At 41.0% G+C, this 26,519-nt stretch overlaps 1 protein-coding gene and 1 long non-coding RNA gene across 2 annotated transcripts in view; both read right to left on the bottom strand.

Annotated features, from left to right (window-relative positions):
- Nucleotides 1-981: 981 nt before the first annotated feature.
- LOC117526750 lies at nt 982-5,426 on the bottom strand. Its single transcript, XR_004565342.1, has 2 exons — nt 4,128-5,426; nt 982-3,592 (listed from the first exon to the last, which is right to left on the bottom strand). It is a non-coding gene; the product is annotated as an uncharacterized LOC117526750 (long non-coding RNA).
- Nucleotides 5,427-7,945: 2,519 nt separating this feature from the next.
- rnf24 (ring finger protein 24) overlaps nt 7,946-26,519 on the bottom strand; it is a 98,478-nt gene continuing 79,904 nt past the window's right edge. Inside the window, exons 5-6 of the mRNA XM_034188819.1 lie at nt 21,111-21,190; nt 7,946-8,470 (exon numbers count right to left, since the gene is read on the bottom strand). Of these exons, the coding sequence (XP_034044710.1) occupies nt 8,329-8,470; nt 21,111-21,190 (222 nt within the window). The 3' untranslated portion in view covers nt 7,946-8,328. The remainder of the gene's footprint in view (nt 8,471-21,110; nt 21,191-26,519) is intronic.

Raw genomic sequence — 26,519 nt, 5'->3', positions numbered from 1 at the left:
ACTGCATAATTTATTACCACCCTTGAAAAATGTCAGCTACCTATTTTATAAAGACTATCCAAGCTAGGCCTGTGGATCCCCACAGGCAACGAGTTAGTGTATGCATATACTAATGTGGTTAAAAAAGGGGTGCTTTTTAAATGTCAGAAATGCATGTTTTTTGGTACACAGAGTTTTGATCTATCTATCCATCCATCTATCCATCCATATTCTTCCTCTTTATCCGGAGTCAGGTCGCAGGGGCAGCAGCTCAAGCAAAGCCACCCAGACCTCCCGATCCACACACACCTCCCCCAGCTCCTCCGGGGGAACCCCAAGGCATTCCCAAGCCAGCTGAGAGACGTAGTCCCTCCAGCGTGTCCTGGGTCTTCCCCGGGGCCTCCTCCCAATGGGACGTGCCCGGAACACCTCTCCAGCGAGAGGTGTTCCGGGCACGTCTTATACTTTAGATCAGTTTTGATCTAATGTATAAAAAAAATGATTTTTAGAGTTTTATGGTTCTTGAATTTTAAGATACAAAAGTTTGCTGGAAGGGCAGGATTTCTCCCGACAAGCAATATGTGAAGAATTGTGTTCTCACAAAGGACATGGGTCACATTATGTCAGAAAATCTACACAAGTGCTCACTAATAAAGCAAAGGCAAGTTTCAGTTATTGGTTTAGAGGTTTGTGTTGAAACCTTAATGCAAGATGGAGGTGAAAACTCCAACATGCTGCTTTAACACTGGCACCATTTCTGAGGACTAAGAATTAACGTATGTCACAAATTTGAAGAATGTCTTAACTCGGCAAGAGGCATCATTTTTAAATAGTCAAACACTGGAAGGTGCCTGCTCTGTATTGATGACATGACGACTGTATAACCAAAATGGAATAACATTTTATCAAACACTCCGTTCTTTGTCACACATCTTTTATTCACTTTCAGAATTGATTTTCCCATCAGACATTATCAGTATGTATGAAAAGCAAAAGTCATTCCCCAAAACTGGAAATTTGATTTACATTTCAAGTCAGTCACATGCAATAAACATGAAATTAGCAAAAAAGAAAAACAAATGCATATTATCTTCTTCAAAAGAGCAATATACAAAAATATAACTTACAAATACTGTACAGCAATTTTCTCCAAAAATATTCTGCAGAATTCATAGTTTTACAAACACTGTGAGTGTGCACAAACATCTATGTTAACAAAAAAAGTTGGTAGGGGGACAGGTTGTTGAGGTCAGGGGAATTTGTCTGTACAAAAGGAAGTTTCTGAGTTGGAAGAGCACAACAGTAATCACTGCGGAATAAATAAGACACCAAACAAACAAGAAGAAGGTTTACTTATGAAGGCAGTGACTCAGATTAAAAAGTCTAAATATTCTGGTTGCCAAACCCCATAATAGTCCTGCGTCTACAATGGTTTGTGTTATAATATATTTTATGAGTTTTTTTTGGTTCTCAAACCGTTTTGAACATCTTATGTAACACAGCTTACCATCATATTTTGAAGGGGACAATTCCTTGATATTTGGACACACTTTCCCATTCAGTGAAAATTTTGATTTCAGCAGAGGATTAATAATTGATCCTGTTCTTTAGGCCACAGTTTGTTCCACACATGTTCTGACTTTATCATGTTTATTCAAGTTGTTCAATGTTTTTTTGGCTTTCTTGGCGAGGATGCTCCTTAAAATTCACAACTGTTCATTTACATTGTTCTGTTTTGCACATATTACGGGCACACAGGAAAAGACGAGGAGTTGAAGGTAAACGATCAAGTGTTACAATCAAATACATTTAAACGGCCCAGTGACAGAAAGTGTTCAGGTGTCATTTAATTTGTGAAGGAGCATTTATTGTACTCCTTACGTTAAGTTTACAGTAAATACACAACTATTAACATTATTGTCTACACACATTTAAGAGTTGTGATGTCAGTGACAACTTGCAAAATGTCACTATTTCACATTAAATGTTTTCATTCTTCTTTCTGTGATACATACATTCAACAACAATGCCATTAACAGTAAGTAATTAAAGACTCGGCTACCAAATGTGTTGGACAGTGGCAGAAATGCCAGCCATTGTGAATTTTAGCCAGCAAAGACCATGGGATATTGTAAGAATGAAACTTTTTATTAAACTGTAACATTTGCAGTGAGGTACAAGTTGAATAAAACAGTCAAAGCCTCTTCACAACGAAAGCCAATCCCCCAAGTCACACCCAATGTACTGAAAACAAGCCAAAGCTGCTCTTATTTTCAGCACACAACCACAATCACTTCTGTTCTTGTCTAACAACACAATAAATAATCAGTATAAAGTAAAGAGGTGGTATAATTGCCAACTATTACAACAGCGGCAGTTGTCCCATTGGCCCAGTTTTCGTTCAAATAAGGCTCAGGTGAAATATCTTTCACTCTGAGTTTCTTTGATACAAATGACAATCTACTGGGCACAGCATCATTCTGCACCACTGGAAGAGGAATGGGCCAGGACCACGAGACAGAAGCGCTACACACAGGATGAAAATCCTGCTTTCTGCTGAGCTAACAGTTCAAATGTTCACTTTGCTGAATGCTCTGGCCCCACTGCAAAGGTCATGACTGTGGGGTGTGGGCATACACTGAATAAAGAAAAAAAAAGTCAGTTAAACCCCTGAAATCAGAACAACACTTTTCTTCTGGAAAATACAGTGACAATTTTGACACCATCCAAATTGTTGGCAATGTACAATTAGTGCCCATTTAGCGCTGTTAAGGCACAATCACTAATTTGCTGACTGTCTAAATTTAAAACAAAGGCATGAATTGAGCCAAATTAAGCAATTGTTTTTGTTTAGTGCATCTGTAATTTATTAAATGTTAAATGACATTTAAGCATTAAGCATGTAAATAAACCTTTTACAGGTTCTGAAATTGTAAATGTACATGTGACCTAGACTAAGGCCCTGATTACATGTGAAAATTGCAACACAATTTTTTGTGTGTGCTGTCAAATAAGCAGGTCAGAAGCTTGATGGTGTAACAGCGTGACTTGTTGGTCCCACAGTTGCGGGTTATTATGTAGAGCTAATCTTTGTGCATTTTATATTGAAAGTTAACTACTGCAAGAGGACAGCAGATGGCAGTCAGAGAGTATCTAACCTCCACCAAGACCCAACAAGCCCAACACATTCAGCTAACATGGGATAAGAATCAAGTATGTAGAAAAGCAGGGCTCAGTGTGTTTGGTACAAAACAAAATGACCGAACCGTGTACCATACAGTCAGAAGGAGAGAGGCGGAAGTACCAGAATACTGCACCTAAATTAAAAAAAAAAAAAAAACCAGAGCTGCCCTACATGTATGAATGAAAACACTGCTTCACTGCAACCTGCTGACCACTGGCTCTGCAAGCCAGATCTGCCACGCACCCCCCAAACCGCCCTAGTTGATATGCTAATAAGGGAAATAATGTTGTAGATAAGCTCAGAACTCCTTCACATGGTGCACTAGTCCCCCCCACCACCAAGACAAAAAAAAAAAAAATTACAAAAATGGATCTTTGATAAGTAGAAGATGAATGGCTGAAACGTAAAGGGCCAATGCCTGACTAAATGCTCACTCTTCCATGAATTGTTTCTTCTTTTCTTTTTTGAAAAGGTATGTTGTATTATTCCATATACAACAAAACAGCACTTGGACATTAACAATTTTTTAGTCCAAAAGTAAATTTTAACCTAATCTGCACCACTTAAGAGTACTAAACAACACTTACAATCCAGTCTCAGTGTACCATGGTGTACGCAAAAATGTATGGTTGCCACGCCAGGATGGCAACTAAAGCCACGTAGTGGGGTTAATGAAGGATTACAGGGGGCAAAATTTAAAGGTGCTCATTATTTGTCTGACCATAAAGAATCCAGAAAGGTAGAGTTTGGGCTACCTATGATTCAACGTTATGGCATTAATAGGGTTAAAACTGCAAAATTGTGGCAATGATCACTTTCAGTTTGTACAGGGGTTAAAAGTTAAAGCCGGTCCAATTTTGGTAAAAAAAAAAAGTGGTGCAAATTATTGGTTGAGCTAATAGGATTAATAAATGTGACAGTTTTGACAGCGCTGAATGCTTGTTCTCCAAAGTAATGGCCAAACAAAGTCGACGTCTATTGGATTCTATGACATACTTCAGCCTGCAGCGTTATAACCAAGAATGACAGATTGTTCAAACTTTTAATTTTATTTAACTCATTAACTCATTAACTCATTAACTTATTTAACTCAGCCAATAAACTGCATCACTTTACACTAAAATTGGACCAACTTTGACTTTGACCTTTGTCGCCATTTTTTTCCCCATTTTTAACCCCATACCTCTATAACTTTCAACCATAGTTAGTTTAAACTATATCCTTTTGGAATCTTTATGATCACACAAATAATGTGGAAAATGTTTGACCTCTGTGTAAATATTCATCATTGAACCCTACCTGGCTATAGCTGCCACCCTGGGATGGCCACCATTGTTGTGTAGGCCATGGTACATTGAGGCTGGGTTGTAGTGCAGTTTAGTACCCTTAAGTGGCACTAAAAACCTGCTTGGCTTAGGGAGTAATTTAGTGAAACGTCACAACAGGAACAATTCAACGTTAAAGCGAAAACCAGCTGCAATGTGTGTGCATGGTGGCTGTGTTGCATGTTGATTTTATTTTAAGCGGGTTTGTTAACAGACTACACCTTGCACATCACTTGCATTAAGCCCCGGTCACACGGCACGAACGAAGGACAACAAAGCCCAAACGAAGCAAGAAATCTGGACTTACATTGATTTTCGGAGGCATCATTTAACTGTCGTCCAGCTTTGTTCCTGTAGTTGGCACTTCGTCAGAATTGTCAAATTTGAAAAATGTGAACAAATCCTGATGACAACCTCAATTTGTCCATATCCGGTTTTGCTTTCTGTCTTGACGGTTTCTTGACGGACTTCCCAAATCTGACGTAATGCTCAAACATTGACGATATCTGAAGGGATCAATAACTAAAGCTCTGACAAGTTGCATGTAACATCCTTGTATCGCTGATGACTAATCCACGTGTGGGACGAAAAGCAACGTTGTCGTACAGAAACAATAGTGGTGAGAACATTTTATCAACTACTTTAACTATTTACGCATGTTCCAGCCGTTTGTGGCTGGAACATGTGTGCACACAAGTTGTGAAGACAAACATCTTTCACCTGTTGTCAAGACAACCAGATCCTGCAGGCGTTGCAGACATGAGGACAGGGCTAGCTGCACTCAGACTTATACTCGCTGTCGATCACGACATCGTGAATGTTTTGTTTCAATTTCATTTAAAGCGTTGAGGTCAATGTTCGGTTAATTTTTTTGTTTTGTTCCTTTTTGTGTTCTTAATTTACAGGTTTTTCGGTGATGGGAAAGGTGCAGGATCATTCACCACCTCTTCTCGACGATTTGTGACTTTTTGACTTTTTATCCTTTGTTCAGTTATCGCCGTGCGACCGGGCCCCTACTGGACCTCTCCAGGTAATAGAGCTATTGCCTATTTGTGATAAAAGTGGCACACAGCAAAAACAGACAGAAAAAGACTCCGTAGATAGTCATTTTTGGCACCATACTGGCAACATTAAATATTTAACAGCTTTTCCTGAAGATTCTATGAATGAGGAAGAGGCCACAGACATGAAAAATATGAATACAAATTTTCTTTAAACCATTTTGGTGATAGACAAAGTACTTTTAAGTTTACATATTTTAACATGTTCCACAAGATGTGTGCTTTCAGGAAGGTGCAGTCAGCTGACCACCGGTGAATTCAACTGCATGCGCTGGTTAAACAAACCAAACCACACACACATCTGGAAAATCACTTCCAAAAACCAGTTACATGGCAGAATGACAGTGTGGGTGAAAGCCGTTATAAGACAAATGAAGGCTGAGTAGTGATGCAACAAATGCAGTTAGAACGCTCCCCAGAGTAAATACACGTGTGAACCACAGCAGTTCAGTGCTTCAGATGCCATGCACACAACATCAGCAGTGTGAAACAGGAGTTAATCTCAAGACTGCAACAGTAAGGTTCATGTTAATGTGGCTTCACTAAAATAAAGAAGCAGGAAATCAAAGTGGTTTTTTTTGTTGTTTTTTTTTAATTATCCAATCCCTGGTATTTGTTGTATTAAAAAAATATTCAAAAACAAACCAATTTATCGGTCATGATCACTGATCTGTAAGTAACACTGGATCACTCATTGGCCCACACACGCCGTACAAACCCCTGAAGCAAAAAAGCCCGCCATCTTACCACTCACAACTTATGCAGACCACACACAGAAGGCTTATTAGAACGTCAACAATTTTGAGTAATAACCAAGCTGATTCTCTCATTTCCTTCTTTTTGTTCTACAGTTAATCTAACCTTCATCCCTCCTAATCTATATCTGCCACAATTAGCTGTTTGATTTATTTCCTTTCTTTATTTTATTACATTGATACATTCTTCCCTTCTATTCTCAATTACTCAGATCTCACTGGGACAAATAATTCTAAAAATTATGATTCGTTAATCAAAGTTTATACAAGTTTTGTGTAATCATCAACAAGCTTATCTATCTGTCTATATAATATATGTATATATGTTGGTGCAATAACGTGAACAAATGTAAATAAGAACAAAAGTTGATGGATAACAACAGTCATGATGGAAAATATAGCAATAGTGGATTTTTTAATTGTTGCAGTGAAAGAATAAAACACCACTTAACTGGCTACAGGAGAGTTGGTTTTCCCTTACAATGACTATTTATTACACAAAGCTCTACGAGTTTCAGCCTAATATTAGTAGTAAAGCTCAGAGCAACAAAGCCTAAAACTCCAAAACAATGCACAAGTAGACCAAATAATTGTCTTAAAATAGTTTGTCCAACATAAAACTCAAAGTGTGGCTAAATGCAAGCCACTTATTATTATTATCATCATCATCATCATCATCCATACCTATATGGTGGAATAAGGGATAGAACTCTTCAAATTATTGTTCATTACTTTGCATTTCAATCATACTCATAGGTGAAATGTTCGTCCTCAGCCTTTGAACTGGCGATTTGCGCAGTTTATACCTGCACATGAAAGCATTTTTTAGCAAAATCAAAAGGATTAAAATTATGTGTGGGTGGTTAAAGGTGGGTAGAAAAAAGCTTTCAGCAGAGGTACACGTGAGTGGTAATATGGTAGCCAGTTAGCTTCAAAAATACTGGCCAATGAGCTTCCAGTGTTATATACAGGTCAGTGGCCATGATCTGGCAAGTAAAACACCAGGTTAAGACTGATTTAATTAAATCAGTCAATTAAATAATTTGAAATTTGACCTACTGTGAACACTTTGTCAAACTGCTTTTCCTCCAATGGAGACAGACAAAATCAATCCAAGACGATGGAACCATTCAGCAGCTGTGTCACTTTCTGAACATCTGTGTTTCACCTATAATAGGTAAAACACTGAACATCACTCATAAGTGGAGGCTTTCAACTGAAAATTTTAGTTAAAATATAATCTGCCAACCGGATGAGATTGTACTGACAAGATATTAAATTGTCACATTACAAAAATGACAAACACGTGATAATAAAACGCTGCACTTGTTAGTGTTAAAACCATGTTTTGTCAGATATCGAGTGTCAGTTTTGTTTTGTGCTGAATTTTTTTTTGTATGAGTGCAACTAAAACATAAATCACTGGAAGTTTCCTGACTTTTACTAAGGTGTGGTTTCCCTTTGACACATTTTGTTTAAAAATCTGAAATTGAAATAAGTAATGTGCCTCTACATTGTATGTAAAAATAATAATTGATAAAATATAAAACACGACTTTGCTACACAAGCAATTAAGGTCTGACTTCTCATAAAGTGCTTGTTAATATATATATATTTACACATTGTAGTGTTTTGTAGTTCTTGGCTTTTTTGGGGGGTTTTGTACCCTCTTCTGGTTGTGAACTTATGTTCCCAGAAAAGTGCTTTGGTTGTGGAAAAAATAAATAAATAAATACAATTAGTATTACTGACCACATCTCATCTGAAATGCACATCAACTTTTCTTCATCATCCGCAAAAAGAAAAACATTCTATTATCAGTCAGAATTGATAACAGCAGATCCATTTTGTGATTCAACGCAAGGTAGAAGAGGTGGCGTGAGAGGCAGAAACACTTTTTGTGAGCAGATTAACTCCACTTTGTCCAGTTTGTCCACATATATGTCAAAGAGTACCTGTACAGGTGAGGGGGTGAGTGCTGGGGGTGTGTCCATTAGTGTACGGTAAGAGTGGGACTGATTAAACTACACCAGGTTCTCAATGCCAGGCAGAGGCTGCTGGATGTGCACGGGAGGGTTGATGCCCCCGGCTTGCTGTGCGAGCTGTAAGACAGGCATGTTGCACAGTGGGCACACCTTCCTCACCTCCAACCACTTAATCAGGCACCTGGAGGAAGTAAGAAGATGACAGGTGGGAACACAACGATTAATCTCAACTTAGTGAGACTGTCAAACACATCTAGTCTTTATTTAAAGAAATCAACACACTTTTTCAAAGTTGTGGTGTATGCTCTGCTGGATTTTGTTACTATTCCCATAAATGACCCATTCTTCACTTTACTCTGTAAAAAACAATGTCACAGAATATTGCTTTTGACTATATTTGCATTTCCACCACACTGTGTGTGTCCGCTCCAGACACACACAAAAAATTTCTCTAAGCCAATCCTGATAACATATTTTTCTGGAAAATATTTTACCTCAGAAAATATTACAATAAACAATATTGTCATAGACATCATTTTAAGACCATTATATGCCATGATATAACAATAGTAAGTAAGTCCCTTCGGCTGCTCCCCTGTTTGCACTTGGGGTCGCCACAGCAAATCCAAGGTGGATCTGCATGTTGAATTGGCAGAGGTTTTACGCCGGATGCCCTTCCTAACGCAACTCCACATTAAATGGAGAAATGTGGCAGGGGTGGGATTCGAACCTGGAACCTTCTGCACTGAAACCAAGCGCATTAACCACTTGGCCACCACCCCTAGCGTAAAATGCAAGTACATCTTTTCACCAATGATTTTTTTTTTTAATTTTCAAAAATATTCAACAGTAGAATTGAAATGTGAAAAATAAAATATCCCAAGTCAGCGATTCTTATTTGAAAATGGTGGTTTGGGCTAATGCCACCTCAGTGCCTGAACTAATGGGCAATTTTCTCCATATGATCGGTCCTTCTCAGACACCAATGGGCCTATGCAAAGCAGAATAAAACAAAAGAGTGCCAAGGGCCCTGTGGGTTACCAGCTCAAGTAAAGCCCAAGGCAAACTGGCCATTTTCTGCATTAAAAATAGCCACTATTTCCAAACAAACAAATCTACCCAAACAATTCTGGGAAGGGAACAATGTCAATGATTGTGCTTGTTAAATTAAAAGAAATGTTATCAGACAGTTTTTGAGAAAACTGGGTCCAAATACACAAATTGTCTGTTCTTGGCATAAAATGGCCGCCATTTCCAAACAACGAATCTATAGCTAGAATTTATTTTTTTATTTTTTTTTTTAAACGTGAAATATGTCAATGACCCATTTTACATCTTTGACAACTTAGAAAAAAGAAAATTGCCTTTAAGTGCTGAAAATGGCTATTTTCTGCAAAAAAAATTGCCACCATTTCCAAAAGAACAATGTCAACAACCCATATTACACCCTTGCCAAATTTGAAAAACGTTATCAGACAGTTTTTGAGATAGAGCAATAAATGGACAACAACAAGGACTACGACATGCGACATGACACGACATAGGGTTATAGTGGCCTATCGACCGGTAACCCAACAACAATAATTCAAGATCATAAACCAATTCATATAAAATTTAAATTTTTGTAATTAGTTGATGGCGCTGACTGCCTAAACTCGCATGCAGCAAACTGATCTCAAACAAGGATAGTGATTCAATACAAATGTAAATTAGTATGTTTTCAATTTAGATTCATATTTCAGAAGAAAAAGGTGAGTTAACCAATTAAATGAATTTTTCCAAAAATTCTGGATGAATAATGCAGTCACTTCAGTTCGACTGGCTGCCTCGCTGCTGCATGAACAGGTAGAGCAGACTGAACCAGAGAAGGACAGAAGCAAAATGTTGGTGATTTATGTCAACAAACATGAAAATTCAGTAAGGAAAATCTTCTATTATACATTCCAAATCTAAGATGGAACTCTACTAGTGTATTCTAAGGTACTCCTAAATATATATATAAAAAAAACAGGGAAAAAAGAGGAAGAAAGAAGAAGGGACAGAGAACCAGGGATTGTATTACATGTAAAGGGTGCTATATTGAGGTGAACAAAATTATCATGTTCATCTTTATATATCGAACAGTAAGTTGATATCAGGCCTACCCCGCCTCAACCCTCTCCCATTTTCATAATCATGTATCTTAAGGGTTCACTACATTTTCTTGACATTTACATTTCCTCCCCCTCTAGCTGCCACCTTATCGTGGTGGGGGAGTTTGCGTACCCGGATGATCCTAGGAGCTATGTTGTCAAGGGCTTTGTGCCCCTTGTAGGGTCTCCCAAGGCAAACAGGTCCTAGGTGACGGGTCAGACTAAGGGCAGTTCAGAACGTCCATGACCAGTAAAAAAATCAAGGACCGAGACGTCGCCCGGTATGGCGGAGCCGGGGCCCCACCCTGGAGCCAGGCCTGGGGTTGGGGCTCGCGGCGGCCCGGTCCATGCTCACAGCCCCTGGCTGTTGGGATGTGGAATGTCACCTCGCTGGGGGGGAAGGAGCTTGAGCTTGTGCAGGATGTTGAGAGATATTGATTAGAGATAGTCGGGCTCACCTCCACGCACAGCTTGGGCTCTGGTACCCTACTCCTGGAGAGGGGCTGGACGCTTCATTTTTCTGGCGTTGCCCACGGGGAGAGGCGGAGAGCTGGGGTCGCATTGCTTATTGCTCCCCAGCTCAGTCGCCATGTGTTGGAGTTCACTCCAGTGAACAAGAGGGTCGCGTCCCTACGCCTTCGGGTCAGGGACAGGTCTCTCACCGTTGTCTCGGCCTACGGGCCGAGCGGCAGTGCAGAGTACCTGACCTTCTTGGAGTCCCTGGGAGGGGTACTAGATAGCGCTCTGACTGGGGACTCCATTGTTCTCCTGGGGGATTTCAACGCCCACGTGGGCGGCGACAGTGAGACCTGGAGGGGGGTGATCGGGAAGCACGGCCTCCCCGATCTGAACCCGAGTGGTGTTCAGTTGTTGGACTTCTGTGCTAGTCACAGTTTGTCCATCACGAACACCATGTTCAAGCACAAGGGTGTCCATAAGTGCACGTGGCACCAGGACACCCTGAGCCGGAGGTCGATGATAGACTTTGTAGTCGTATCATCTGACCTTTGGCCACGTGTCTCGGACACTCGAGTGAAGAGAGGGGCAGAGCTGTCGACTGATCACCACCTGGTGGTGAGCTGGATCCGCTGGGAGCGGAGGAAGCCGATCAGACCTGGCGGGCCCAAACGTATCGTGAGGGTCTGCTGGGAACGACTGGCGGAACCCTTTGTCAGCGAGGTCTTCAACTCCCACCTCCGGGAGAGCTTCTCCCAGATCCCGGGGGAGGTTGGAGACGTGGAGTCCGAGTGGACCATGATCTCCACCTCCATTGTCGATGCGTCCGCTCGTAGCTGTGGTCGCAAGGTCTCTGGTGCCTGTCGCGGCGGCAATCCCCGAACCCGGTGGTGGATGCCGGAAGTAAGGGATGGCGTCAAGCTGAAGAAGGAGTCCTACTTATCTTTGTTTGTAGGTGGGACCCCAGAGGCAGCTGACAGGTACCGGCAGGCCAAACGTGCCGCAGCCCGTGCGGTCGCAGAGACAAAAACTTGGGTCTGGGAGGAGTTCGGGGAGGCCATGGAGGAGGACTATCGGTCGTCCTCGAAGAGATTCTGGCAAACCGTCCGACGCCTCAGGAGGCGGAAGCAGCTCTCCACCAGCACTGTTTACGGTGTGGGTGGGGAGCTGTTGACCCTGACCGGGGATGTTGTCGGGCGGTGGAAGGAATACTTCAAGGATCTCCTCAATCCCATCATCACGTCTTCCGAAGAGGAAGCAGAGACTGGGGACTCAGAGGCGGACTCATCCATTACCCAGGCCGAAGTGATCGAGGTGGTTAGAAAGCACCTCGGTGGCAAGGCTCCTGGGGTGGATGAAGTCCGTCCTGAGTACCATAAGTCTCTGGATGTTGTGCGACTGTCTTGGCTGACACGCCTCTGCTGCATCGCGTGGCAATCGGGGACAGTGCCTCTGGATTGGCAGACCGGGGTGGTGGTCCCTCTGTTTAAGAAGGGGGACCGGAGGGTGTGTTCCAACTATAGGGGGATCACACTCCTCAGCCTCCCCGGTAAGGTCTATTCCAGAGTACTGGAGAGGAGAATTTGACCGATGAACCTCGGATTCAGGAGGAGCAGTGTGGTTTTCGTCCTGGTCACGGCACACTGGACCAGCTCTACACACTCCATCGGGTGCTTGAGGGTTCATGGGAGTTCGCCCAACCAGTCCACATGTGTTTTGTGGATCTGGAGAAGGCGATCGACCTTGTCCCTTGGGGCACCCTGTGGGGGGTGCTCCGGGAGTACGGGGTCCGGGATCCTTTGCTAAGGGCTATCCGGTCCCTGTACGGCTGCAGGAGGAGCTTGGTTCGCATTGCCGGTAGTACGTCAAACCTGTTTCCAGTGCACGTTGGCCTCCGCCAGGGCTGCCCTTTGTCACCGGTTCTGTTCATTTTTTTTATAGATAGAATTTCTAGGCGCAACCAGGGTGGAGAGGGGGTGTGGTTTGGGAACCACAGAATCTCGTCTCTGCTGTTTGCGGACGATGTGGTTCTGTTGGCTTCGTCAAATCAGGACCTTCAGCGTGCACTGGGGCGGTTTGCAGCCAAGTGTGAAGCGTCCGGGATGAAAATCAGCACCTCCAAATCCGAGGCCATGGTTCTCGACCGGAAAAAGGTGCTTTGCCCTCTTCAGGTCGGTGGAGTGTCCTTGCCTCAAGTGGAGGAGTTTAAGTATCTCGGGGTCTTGTTCACGAGTGAGGGAGAGATGGAGCGTGAGATCGATAGACGGATCGGTGCAGCATCTGCAGTGATGCGGTCGCTGTATCGGACCGTCGTGGTGAAGAGAGAGCTGAGTAGGGGGGCAAAGCTCTCGATTTACCGATCAATCTACGTTCCGATCCTCACCTATGGTCATGAGATTTGGCTCATGACCGAAAGAACGAGATCACGAGTACAAGTGGACGAGATGAGTTTCCTCCGCAGGGTGGCTGGGCGCTCCCTTAGAGACAGGGTGAGGAGCTCGGTCACTCAGGAGGAGCTCGGGGGTCGAGCCGCTGCTCCTCCACGTCGAAAAGAGTCAGTTGAGGTGGCTCGGGCATCTTTTTCGGATGCCCCCTGGACGCCTCGCTGGAGAGGTGTTCCGGGCATGTCCCACTGGGAGGAGGCCCCAGGGAAGACCCAGGACACGCTGGAGGGACTACATCTCTCGGCTAGCTTGGGAACGCCTTGGGGGTCCCCCGGAGGAGCTGAGGGAGGTCTGGGCGGCTTTGCTTGAGCTGCTGCCCCCGCGACCCGACTCCGGATAAAGCGGAAGAAAATGGATGGATGGATGGACATTTTCTTGACTATACAGTATGTTAGACTACCTATATGTTACAGTTGCATCTGTCCAACAGCGTGTCATGAAAGGGGGAAAAGTTCCATCAGATGCATTTAAGGTACACAAATTCAAAATCCCTTCCCGTTCAGATACATGATTACTATAAAAAAGAAAGGTGATGTCAGTCTTGTTCTCTCTGGAAAGCACATACAAGCGTCTTCTCCTTCAGATTAACAAAGGATAATCAACATGATGGATGAATATGCAGCCATGTTCAAACTGTTGACTGATTACGTGCGGTGTGCGAGTTTTCATTTATTTTTTAATGTAGACTTGCGACTTTAATCTCAGACAATTGAAATTTGCAGAATCTGAGTTTTTCCTTGTATATTTTGTCTTTCCGCACAAATTTGACATTTCTCCCTTCACATTTTTTTTTTAATTTAGAAATTCAGAGAATCATCTTTTCTTAATTTTTCTTTTCATGAAATATTCTAACTTGTGCTTTTTTTTTCTTTTTTTAAACATGCCAAGGCCCTAATATATTGTCATACTCATTTATAGATAATATAAGATAGATATTAATTAGGTGCTAGGTGGCGTGATAGATAATTGGCAAAGCTTCTGGGGAAAACCTGGTCTTGTTAGGAGAGACGGCATCCATCCCACTTTGGATGGAGCAGCTCTCATTTCTAGAAATCTGGCCAATTTTATTAAACCCTCCAAACCGTGACTATCCAGGGTTGGGACCAGGAAGCAGAGTTGCAGTCTTACACACACCTCTGCAGCTTCTCTCCCCCTGCCATCCCCTCATTACCCCATCCCGTAGAGACGGTGCCTGCTCCCAGACCACCAATAACCAACAAAAATCTATTTAAGCATAAAAATTCAAAAAGGAAAAAATAATATAGCACCTTCAACTGCACCACAGACTAAAACAGTTAAATGTGGTCTATTAAACATTAGATCTCTCTCTTCTAAGTCCCTGTTAGTAAATAATATAATAACTGATCAACATATTGATTTATTCTGCCTTACAGAAACCTGGTTACAGCAGGATGAATATGTTAGTTTAAATGAGTCAACACCCCCGAGTCACACTAACTGCCAGAACGCTCGTAGCACGGGCCGAGGCGGAGGATTAGCAGCAATCTTCCACTCCAGCTTATTAATTAATCAAAAACCCAGACAGAGCTTTAATTCATTTGAAAGCTTGTCTCTTAGTCTTGTCCATCCAAATTGGAAGTCCCAAAAAACAGTTTTATTTGTTGTTATCTATCGTCCACCAGGTCGTTACTGTGAGTTTCTCTGTGAATTTTCAGACCTTTTGTCTGACTTAGTGCTTAGCTCAGATAAGATAATTATAGTGGGCGATTTTAACATCCACACAGATGCTGAGAATGACAGCCTCAACACTGCATGTAATCTATTGTTAGACTCGACTGGCTTTGCTCAAAATGTAAATGAGTCCACCCACCACTTTAATCATACATTAGATCTTGTTCTGACTTATGGTATGGAAATTGAAGACTTAACAGTATTCCCTGAAAACCCCCTTCTGTCTGATCATTTCTTAACATTTACATTTACTCTGATGGACTACCCAGCAGTGGGGAATAAGTTTCATTACAGTAGAAGTCTTTCAGAAAGCGCTGTAACTAGGTTTAAGGATATGATTCCTTCTTTATGTTCTCCAATGCCATATACCAACACAGGGCAGAGTAGCTACCTAAACTCTGTGAGTGAGATAGATTATCTCGTCAACAGTTTTATATCCTCATTGAGGACAACTTTGGATGCTGTATCTCCTCTGAAAAAGAGAGCCTTAAATCAGAAGTGCCTGACTCCGTGGTATAACTCACAAACTCGCAGCTTAAAGCAGATAACCCATAAGTTGGAGAGGAAATGGCGTCTCACTAATTTAGAAGATCTTCACTTAGCCTGGAAAAAGAGTCTGTTGCTCTATAAAAAAAGCCCTCCGTAAAGCTAGGACATCTTTCTACTCATCACTAATTGAAGAAAATAAGAACCCCAGGTTTCTTTTCAGCACTGTAGCCAGGCTGACAAAGAGTCAGAGCTCTATTGAGCCGAGTATTCCTTTAACTTTAACTAGTAATGACTTCATGACTTTCTTTGCTAATAAAATTTTAACTATTAGAGAAAAAATTACTCATAACCATCCCAAAGACATATTCTCTTTGGCTGCTTTCAGTGATACCGGTATTTGGTTTGACTCTTTCTCTCCGATTGTTCCGTCTGAGTTATTTTCATTAGTTACTTCCTCCAAACCATCAACATGTCTATTAGACCCCATTCCTACCAGGCTGCTCAAGAAAGCCCTACCATTATTTAATGCTTCGATCTTAAATATGATCAATCTATCTTTATTAGCTGGCTATGTACCACAGGCTTTTAAGGTGGCAGTAATTAAACCATTACTTAAAAAGCCATCACTTGACCCAGCTATCTTAGCTAATTATAGGCCAATCTCCAACCTTCCTTTTCTCTCAAAAATTCTTGAAAGGGTAGTTGTAAAACAGCTAACTGATCATCTGCAGAGGAATGGTCTATTTGAAGAGTTTCAGTCAGGGTTTAGAATTCATCATAGTACAGAAACAGTATTAGTGAAGGTTACAAATGATCTTATGGCCTCAGACAGTGGACTCATCTCTGTGCTTGTTCTGTTAGACCTCAGTGCTGCTTTTGATACTGTTGACCATAAAATTTTATTAGAGATTAGAGCATGCCATAGGTATTAAAGGCACTGCACTGCGGTGGTTTGAATCATATTTATCTAATAGATTACAATTTGTTCATGTAAATGGGGAATCTTCTTCACAGACTAAGGTTAATTATGGAGTTCCACAAGGTTCTGTGCTAGGACCAATTTTATTCACTTTATACATGCTTCCCTTAGGCAGTATTATTAGACAGCATTGCTTAAATTTTCATTGTTACGCAGATGATACTCAGCTTTATCTATCCATGATGCCAGAGGACACACACCAATTACCTAAACTGCAGGATTGTCTTACAGACATAAAGACATGGATGACCTCTAATTTCCTGCTTTTAAACTCAGATAAAACTGAAGTTATTGTACTTGGCCCCACAAATCTTAGAAACATGGTGTCTAACCAGATCCTTACTCTGGATGGCATTACCCTGACCTCTAGTAATACTGTGAGAAATCTTGGAGTCATTTTTGATCAGGATATGTCATTCAATGCGCATATTAAACAAATATGTAGGACTGCTTTTTTGCATTTGCGCAATATCTCTAAAATTAGAAAGGTCTTGTCTCAGAGTGATGCTGAAAAACTAATTCATGCATTTATTTCCTCTAGGCTGGACTATTGTAATTCATTATTATCAGGTTGTCCTAAAAGTTCCCTAAAAAGCCTTCAGTTAATTCAAAATGCTGCAGCTAGAGTACTGACAGGGACTAGAAGGAGAGAGCATATCTCACCCATATTGGCCTCTCTTCATTGGCTTCCTGTTAATTCTAGAATAGAATTTAAAATTCTTCTTCTTACTTATAAGGTTTTGAATAATCAGGTCCCATCTTATCTTAGGGACCTCATAGTACCATATCACCCCAATAGAGCGCTTCGCTCTCAGACTGCAGGCTTACTTGTAGTTCCTAGGGTTTGTAGGAGTGGAATGGGAGGCAGAGCCTTCAGCTTTCAGGCTCCTCTCCCCTGGAACCAGCTCCCAATTCGGATCAGGGAGACAGACACCCTCTCTACTTTTAAGATTAGGCTTAAAACTTTCCTTTTTGCTAAAGCTTATAGTTAGGGCTGGATCAGGTGACCCTGAACCATCCCTTAGTTATGCTGCTATAGACTTAGACTGCTGGGGGGTTCCCATGATGCACTGAGTGTTTCTTTCTCTTTTTGCTCTGTATGCACCACTCTGCATTTAATCATTAGTGACTGATCTCTGCTCCACTCCACAGCATGTCTTTTTCCTGGTTCTCTCCCTCAGCCCCAACCAGTCCCAGCAGAAGACTGCCCCTCCCTGAGCCTGGTTCTGCTGGAGGTTTCTTCCTGTTAAAAGGGAGTTTTTCCTTCCCACTGTCGCCAAGTGCTTGCTCACAGGGGGTCGTTTTGACCGTTGGGGTTTTTCCGTAATTATTGTATGGCTTTGCCTTACAATATAAAGCGCCTTGGGGCAACTGTTTGTTGTGATTTGGCACTATATAAATAAAATTGATTTGATTTATCTCAGACGTGTAAAAAACAAAGGTTTTAAATGATAACTTTGCAAAGTAAAGAGATGAAGCGAACATCAAAACTTGAGTTTTTACATTTGGACTGGTTTTGATGAAAGTATGTAAGTATTTGTATGTGAAGTACCATATTTTGAGAGGACAACAGTAACTGGACAAGCAGCACCAAATGGCGACCGTGTGACAGTTGGATGCCATTTACACTCCCATCCAGTAGACAGCGATGTTCTATGGATTTTGACCCAAAATGCATGGAATTAGTTTGGTTTTTCAATCAAACCATAAGTCAAACCTGCTTTCCTTTTTATTCCTTTTGCCACACATCTGGGGCACTCTATGTTCAATGTAAATGACTTCTTTTCTTTTTTCTTTGTAGCAGCCGGGCAGCCAGGTCCCTTCTGTTGGGTCGGGTTGAGCTCAGCTCCTCACAGCTGCCTGACTGCTGCAAAACATACAACAGACAGGAACTAACATATGATTTTAGGGTTTACAAACATTTTTGACCGTTTGGCTTTTCTTACCATGCCAGCAAAAAACAGTAGCAGACTAAAAGTTAGCGAAACTAAATTTAGCAGAAGCTAATTGGTTTGCTGATGGTTTTTGAAGTTAGCTGAAAAGGTAATATGCTAACAAAAGTTAGCTTTGCTAATTAGCGGTTAGCGGATTAGCGGAACTGTGCCCACCACTGGTTCAAATACACACATCTGTTTCTGACTAATGGCGTGTGTGATATTACCTTACTCCCAGGCAAACATAGCAATTGCCACAAAAAATTAACAATTACAATTTATTTCATTTATATAGTGCGAAATCACAACAAAGTTGCCTCACACAAGTAAGGTCTAACCCTACCAACCCCTAGAGCAAGCACACAGGCGACAGTGGTAAGGAAAACTCTGATGATTTGAGGAAGAAACCTCAAGCCGACCAGACTCAAAGGGGTGATCCTTTGCTTAGGTCATGCTACCCAAACAGAGGATCCTACCCGACAGAATTGACAATACGAATGTACAGGAAATTTTGGGAGTCCATGCTGGTGCAGAGCACAGGAGGCCTGCAGAAGAAGACACCCACTCCCATGTCTGGATGGACACCTCAAACAGAGTGAAAAACAGAACGAGGCAGCAGAAAGACGACAAATACAGTACAATTTGTCAGCATTAAGCAACAAGAAACCTAAAGAAATACTAAGGTAATCGCCAGCCACTAGCCCTAAGCTTCACTAAAACACCTAGACTTTCGTTAAAGTTGAGGCCGCAGCCCGCTCTGTTTCGTAATAAGATGAATTTAAAAGGGTACAAAGCATAGTAACATACTATGCCAGTATGCTAGCCATACGAAAGGGAGAATAAGTGCGTCTTAAGTCTGGACTTGAAAATCTCTACAGAATCAGACTTTTTATTGATGTTTTATTGATGCAGGGAGATCATTCCACAAAACAGGTGCACGATAAGAGAAAGCTCTGTGACCCGCAGACTTTTTATTCACCCTAGGGACACAAAGTAGTCCTGCACCTTGAGAACGCAGAGCCTGGGTCGGTACATAGGGTTTAAGTAGGTCAGCTAAGCAGGGAGGTGCTAGTCCATGAATAATTTCATAGGTTAATAGAACCATAAAATCTGATCTCACAGGGACAGAAAGTCAGTGAAGAGATGCCAAAATGGGTGTAATATGGTCAAGCATTTTTGACCACATTACAACAACAACGAACAAGTTTTTCCTCTCTGTAGTCTGTTTCAGTCCTGTTTACGCAGACAATGTACAGGCGTGCAGTCACAGACAGGAGTCAAAAGGGCCCTGCCCTCCATTGTTACAGCAACAATACACTTTTAAAGACATTTTTAAGACAGCATTTACATTCCACAGCAATAACAATAGTAACAACTAAAACATCGGTCACTTAAGTCCTTTTCACACCAGTCCTGCATACAGTTGCATACACTAATCTAATAACTCAGGAATGCCTGCGTCAGTTGCGCACAGCAGAGGGGAGAGGTTTGGCTCAACAGACTGCCTGGACACATAGATGTAGTTGATACATTAGAAAAAGTCAGAAAACATTATTTCCAGGAGTTAATTTTCTTTATTACTGATTTCTCTTATCTGATTTCTCTTCTGGTTTATCTTTCTTCCTGTGACCGCGGTGCTGCAGTCGGCTACAGCACGCACGTACGCGCAATCCACCCGTGAGTGGATGTGGAGATGTCCTCCGTGAGGACACTGGATGTAGACATGTCCTCTCGCTGTTGATCGGTCTGTGGGCAGGAGTTAATGGTCTTTATTTAACACAATCGTGAGAGAACTTGAGGAGGTGAAAACACCGAGGAGCTGCAGCCAGGCTGTAATGAGCTTTTCTTTTTTTTTTTTTTCTTTTTTTTTTTTAATTGTTCACATGTGCTCTTTGAGCCGTATAGTTTTACTGCATTGTGTACACAATATAAAAAGTTCAACAACAATCCTGTGTGATTTATAGCACGGCAACAATGGAGCACAGCAGGAATCATAAATTGGCATTGGGAAGTGTGGTATTGGGTGGGTGTGGCATACAGTCACGTTAAATAACGTAACGTTGCCTCAACTTGCATGAAAACTACTTCCTTTCTGCATCCAGTGCTCTATGCCAAAAATCTGTAAAAATATTAAACGTATAATTTTTTTGCATCCATTTCGTCTCGCCCTTTGCGTCCCTTGGTGTATTGTGGCGTTAGGCTGAATAAACTCGGTGTTATCATGATACCGCATGACGCAACTCTATGTTGGCCAGGTGTGAAAGAAGCTTTACTCGGAGTGTCCTAGTACTGCTACTACAGTTTAACACCAGGTGGAATTAATGAGACAATAAAGAAACCTGTTTACTTAATTTGTAAAAAATAGTTCATTACAAACATTAAGAAGCACCTTGAGTTGAAGATAAAAATGTGCAATTAAGTTGAGATTACTAGTGAGTTACTACCTATGGACAATCATTCAATTAATCGTGACTGAATATTTTAATCGATTGACGGGCCTGTGTTTTACACAGTTTGTCTGTCACATGCACTCTACTATTGCAATGATTTGTTAAAAACTTGTAAGCATGAGAAGTTGCATCCTTATTTGCCCACGTAAATAAGGATGTATGAAAACAGGCTAAGAAAATCTGCACAGATTCATTTGTCTGATATTTGCGTGTGGCTGTCATGGCAACAAAAACTTTGCACTTACTTCCTATGAAAGGCATGTTTGCATGGACAAATCCCCAGCTCGTCTTTCTGTTTGAACTCCTCCAAGCACACTGCGCATATCTGAAAGAAAGAGGAGCAGAACATGAAATACTATCTGTACAAAAACATAACTTTTAACTGACTGGCTGTTCTACAGCATTTGTTGGACTAATGACTAGCAAAAAAGCACACACATGGAAGAAGACAATAACAGCAGAAAAAAATTAGATGCAGAGTACAAACATGTTAAATAACTCCAAATTAATGTTCACAGCAGACAATTATCTAGTACCTCAGGTTAGGCTTTAGGTTTTTCTATCAATGTAAAAAGAGAAATCAATGTAATGGACGGAAGGATGAAAATCTACAAAAGACATCCAAAAACGTGCTGGCAATGGCATTGGGCTTGTACAACAAAAACATAGATAAGTGGGTGGATAGTTATTCCATCCCAGCCCGCATGAGTAGGCAGCAACTCAAAAACAGTAAACGCTACCATTTTGTACCCCTCTCCAATTTAAAAGGACCATATAATGGGGACAAAGTGATTAAAATCAGGAATGGGATGACAACACTTGGCTATATGTTACGTATCACGGTACATGGGTCCCGATGCAATACTTATCATGATGCTTGAGAAATGCAATTCCACAAGTATTGCAATTGATTTTACAATATATTGTGATTTGTTTGCTTTTTGTAAGATGAGTCCACAGAGAAATGTTATATATACTCAACAAAAATATAAACGCAACACTTTTGGTTTTGCTCCCATTTTGTATGAGATTAACTCAACGATCTAAAACTTTTTCCACATACACAATATCACCATTTCCCTCAAATACTGTGCACAAACCAGTCTAAATCTGTGATAGTGAGCACTTCTCCTTTGCTGAGATAATCCATCCCACCTCACAGGTGTGCCATACCAAGATGCTGATTAGACACCATGATTAGTGCACAGGTGTGCCTTAGACTGCCCACAATAAAAGGCCACTCTGAAAGGTGCAGTTTTGTTTTATTGGGGGGGGATACCAGTCAGTATCTGGTGTGACCACCATTTGCCTCATGCAGTGCAACACATCTCCTTCGCATCATCCGTGAAGAGAACACCTCTCCAACGTGCCAAACGGCAGCAAATGTGAGCATTTGCCCACTCAAATCGGTTACGACAACGAACTGGAGTCGGGTCGAGACCCCGATGAGGACGACGAGCATGCAGATGAGCTTCCCTGAGACAGTTTCTGACAGTTTGTGCAGAAATTCTTTGGTTATGCAAACCGATTGTTTCAGCAGCTGTCCGAGTGGCTGGTCTCAGATGATCTTGGAGGTGAACATGCTGGATGTGGAGGTCCTGGGCTGGTGTGGTTACACGTGGTCTGCGGTTGTGAGGCTGGTTGGATGTACTGCCAAATTCTCTGAAACGCCTTCGGAGACGGCTTATGGTAGAGAAATGAACATTCAATACAGGAGCAACAGTTCTGGTTGACATTCCTGCTGTCAGCATGCCAATTGCACGCTCCTTCAAAGCTTGCGACATCTGTGGCATTGTGCTGTGTGATAAAACTGCACCTTTCAGAGTGGCCTTTTATTGTGGGCAGTCTAAGGCACACCTGTGCACTAATCATGGTGTCTAATCAGCATCTTGATATGGCACACCTGTGAGGTGGGATGGATTATCTCAAGGAGAATTGCTCACTATCACAGATTTAGACTGGTTTGTGAACAATATTTGAGAGAAATGGTGATATTGTATATGTGGAAAAAGTTTTAGGTCTTTGAGTTCATCTCATACAAAATGGGAGCAAAACCAAAAGTGTTGCGTTTATATTTTTGTTGAGTGTATATATATATATATATATATATATATATATATATATATATATATATATATATATATATATATGTATTTCACCCCCTGTCAGGTTTTCCCACCTACAAAGAATGGAGAGGTCTGTAATTTTTATCGTAGGTACACTTCAACTGTGAGAGACAGAATCTAAAAAAAAAAAAAAAAAAAATCCAGTAAATGACATTGTATGATTTTTAAATAAGTAATTTACATTTTATTGCATAAAATAAGTGGGTGATTCTTTAACTACGGGCACTATTGGCCTTGTAAATGTAATTTCCATCACACCATTGCCTTACAATATAAAGCGCCTTGGGGCAACTGTTTGTTGTGATTTGGCGCTATATACATGTGCTCTGATGTCACTGTTTATCTCCATAGAAACTACCCAAACAATCTTTCATACAAACTGTTTAAAGGGACATTACAGTGTTGTGGTGGAAATTACGGCAATAGTGTGGGACAACTACATTTTGTTTAAAACAGATTGTATGACACTGAATACCCCAATTATGTTTTATTTTACTGATATTTTATTCAAAGATATTTTAAAACATTAGAAAAAATGTTTCTTTACCATTCATTTTTATCATTGAAGATCAAAAGTCTGGGTGTGGGACAAGCACAAAACGGCAATATTTGCATATAATGATGCTGAAAAAAGGTGAAAAAGTCATCATAGACGACTAGAAGAAATTTCTTAACACACTTTCATTGTAAAGATATAACTACTAAAAGTGTGAAATTTCCCCTTTTTTCTGTTTTTCATACAATATGATCAAAGGACATAAGTACCCGTAGTCTAAGAATCACCCATATATCACTGGATAGCTCATTGGCCAGTATTTTTGAAGCAAATTGGCTACCATATTACCACTCACGTGTACCTCTGCTGAAAGCTTTTTTCTACCCACCTTTAACCAGCCACACATAATTTTATTCTTTTTGATTTTGCCAAAAAATGCCTTCATGTGCAGGTATAAACTGCGCAAATCGCCAGTTCAAAGGCTGAGGACGAACATTTCACCTATGAGTATGACTGAAATGCAAAGTAATGAACAATAATTTGAAGAGTTCTATCCCTTATTCCACCATATAGGTATGGATGATAATAATAATAATAATAATAAGTGGCTTGCATTTAGCCACACTGAGTTTTATGTTGGACAAACTATTTTAAGACATTCGGTCTACTTGTGCATTGTTTTGGAGCTTTAGGCTTTGTTGCTCTGAGCTTTACTACTAATATTAGGCTGAAGCTCGTAGAGCTGTGTGTAATAAATAGTCATTGTAAGGGAAAACCAACTCTCCTGTAGCCAGTTATGTGGTGTTTTATTCTTTCACTGCAACAATTAAAAAATCCACTATTGCTATATTTTCCATCAACTTTTGTTCTTATTTACATTTGTTCATGATATTGCACCAACATATCTACATATATTATATAGACAGATAGATAAGGTTATTGATGATTACACAAAACTTGTATAAACTTTGATTAATGAATCATAATTTTTAGAATTGAGTATTTGTCCCAGTGAGATCTGAGTAACTGAAAATAGAAGGGAAGAATGTGTCAATGTAATAAAATAAAGAAAGGAAATAAATCAAACAGCTAATCGTGGCAGATATATAGATTAGGAGGGATGAAGGTTAGATTAACTGTAGAACAAAAAGAAGGAAATGAGAGAATCAGCTTGGTTATTACTCGAAATTGTTGACGTTCTAATAAGCCTTCTATGTGTGGTCTGCATACGTTGTGAGTGGTAAGATGGCGGCCTTTTTTGCTTCAGGGGTTTGTACAGCGTGTGTGTGGGCCAATGAGCGATCCACTGTTACATACAGATCAGTGATCACGACCGATAAATTGGTTTATTTTAGAATATTTTTTAGTACAACAAATACCAGGAATTGGATAATAATAAAAAAAAAATTCCTGCTTCTTTATTTTAGTGAAGCCACATTAACGTGAACCTTACTGTTGCAGTCTTGAGATTAACTCCTGTTTCACACATTACAGTGTTGTGGTGGAAATTACGGCAATAGTGTGGGACAACTACATTTTGTTTTAAAAAAAAATCACAACAGTTGTATGACATTGAACACCCCAATTATGTTTTGATTATTTTACTGATATTTTATTCAGAGATATTTTAAAACATTAGAAAAAAAATGTTTCTTTACCATTCATTTTTATCATTAAAGATCAAAAGTCTGGGTGTGGGACAAGCACAAAACGGCAATATTTGCATATAATGATGTTGAAAAAAGGTGAAAAAGTCATCATAGACTACTAGAAAAAATTTCTTAACACACTTTCATTGTAAAGATAACTATAAAAGTGTGAAATTTCCCCTTTTTTCTGTTTTTCATACAATATAATCAAAGGACATAATAAGTGCCCATAGTCTAAGAATCACCCAAGTATTTGAACCCCTAGAAAAACAGAGCTTAACAATTGGTACAAACATTCATTACAGAGGTCAGACGTTTCCTGTAGTTCTTGACCAAGTTTTCACACACTGCAACAGGGATTTTGGTCCACTCCTCCATACAGATCTTCTCCAAATCTTATTTTCCCCACTGTACATACACACACTCCGTATATAATGTTTCACTCACTCTTGGCTTACAGCTTGATGCCGTCCATGTACAAGAGATGGCTAATGGTTACTCCACTCCTGAATCTATATCCGTAGCTGCTCTTTGTAATGAGCTGGGTGAGAGGGTTGAGGCCTACACAAAACAGCAGTGGGGACAGTGCCTCACTTTGGTATATTTCGCACTTGTGCGACTGCCTTGGAGTTGGCCTCCAGTGATGTCTTTCACAGTCCCATTGAGATCCTCATGAAGGTTATCAGTGTACAGTTAGCCTTGTACAGTATAATGCCAAGCATTCTAGCATGTGTGAGGCATTGAGTCATAGCCCTTCCTGTAGTCAATCCAGGCTGAGCTCAGGTTGGTCTGCTTGGTCTTCCATTCCTGGTGTACTGCTCAGTCAACCAGTAGCTTTCCAATGCCATTTTGAGCTGTGTTCACGTCTTGACATGTGCATACTCAACTTGGTTGCTATGATGCCTGATAGGATCTTCCATGTTGTGGAGAGGAAGGTAATAGGGCAGCGGAGTCTCCTTTGCTCTCTGCACGACGTCACTTTGGAACTCATCTGCTCTCTGCCTCTGAAGCGCACAGCTCTACCCACGTTCAGTTAAGTTCCTGCATGTCTGTGAGATCCTGTTCTCATGCTGCTCCTGTTTGTGACTGTGCATGACCAACAACTGTTTCCAAGAACTTGTACCAACAACTGTTTCCAAGAACTTGTACCAACAACTTTATGAGCTCTGATGCAGAACAGCTAAGGACTTTCCAAGTCTTTTCTCAAGTCAAGTCCGGCAATAACTGGAACTGTGTCACAAGATGTGCAGCACCTGACCTCTGAAGATAATTCATGAACTGTCAACAATTCCTGAACAGATAACCTTATTTCCTAGACAGTGGAGCTGCTCACCTGTGTCCTCCTAGTTCCTCACCCTTGGCTATCTGCATCCCACCTGGCCC

This window comes from Thalassophryne amazonica, chromosome 15, assembly GCF_902500255.1.
Source record: "Thalassophryne amazonica chromosome 15, fThaAma1.1, whole genome shotgun sequence".
Classification (NCBI taxonomy): Eukaryota; Metazoa; Chordata; class Actinopteri; order Batrachoidiformes; family Batrachoididae; genus Thalassophryne; species Thalassophryne amazonica.
Note: the sequence above shows the minus strand (reverse complement) of the source record. Positions and strands in the feature narration are given on the sequence as shown.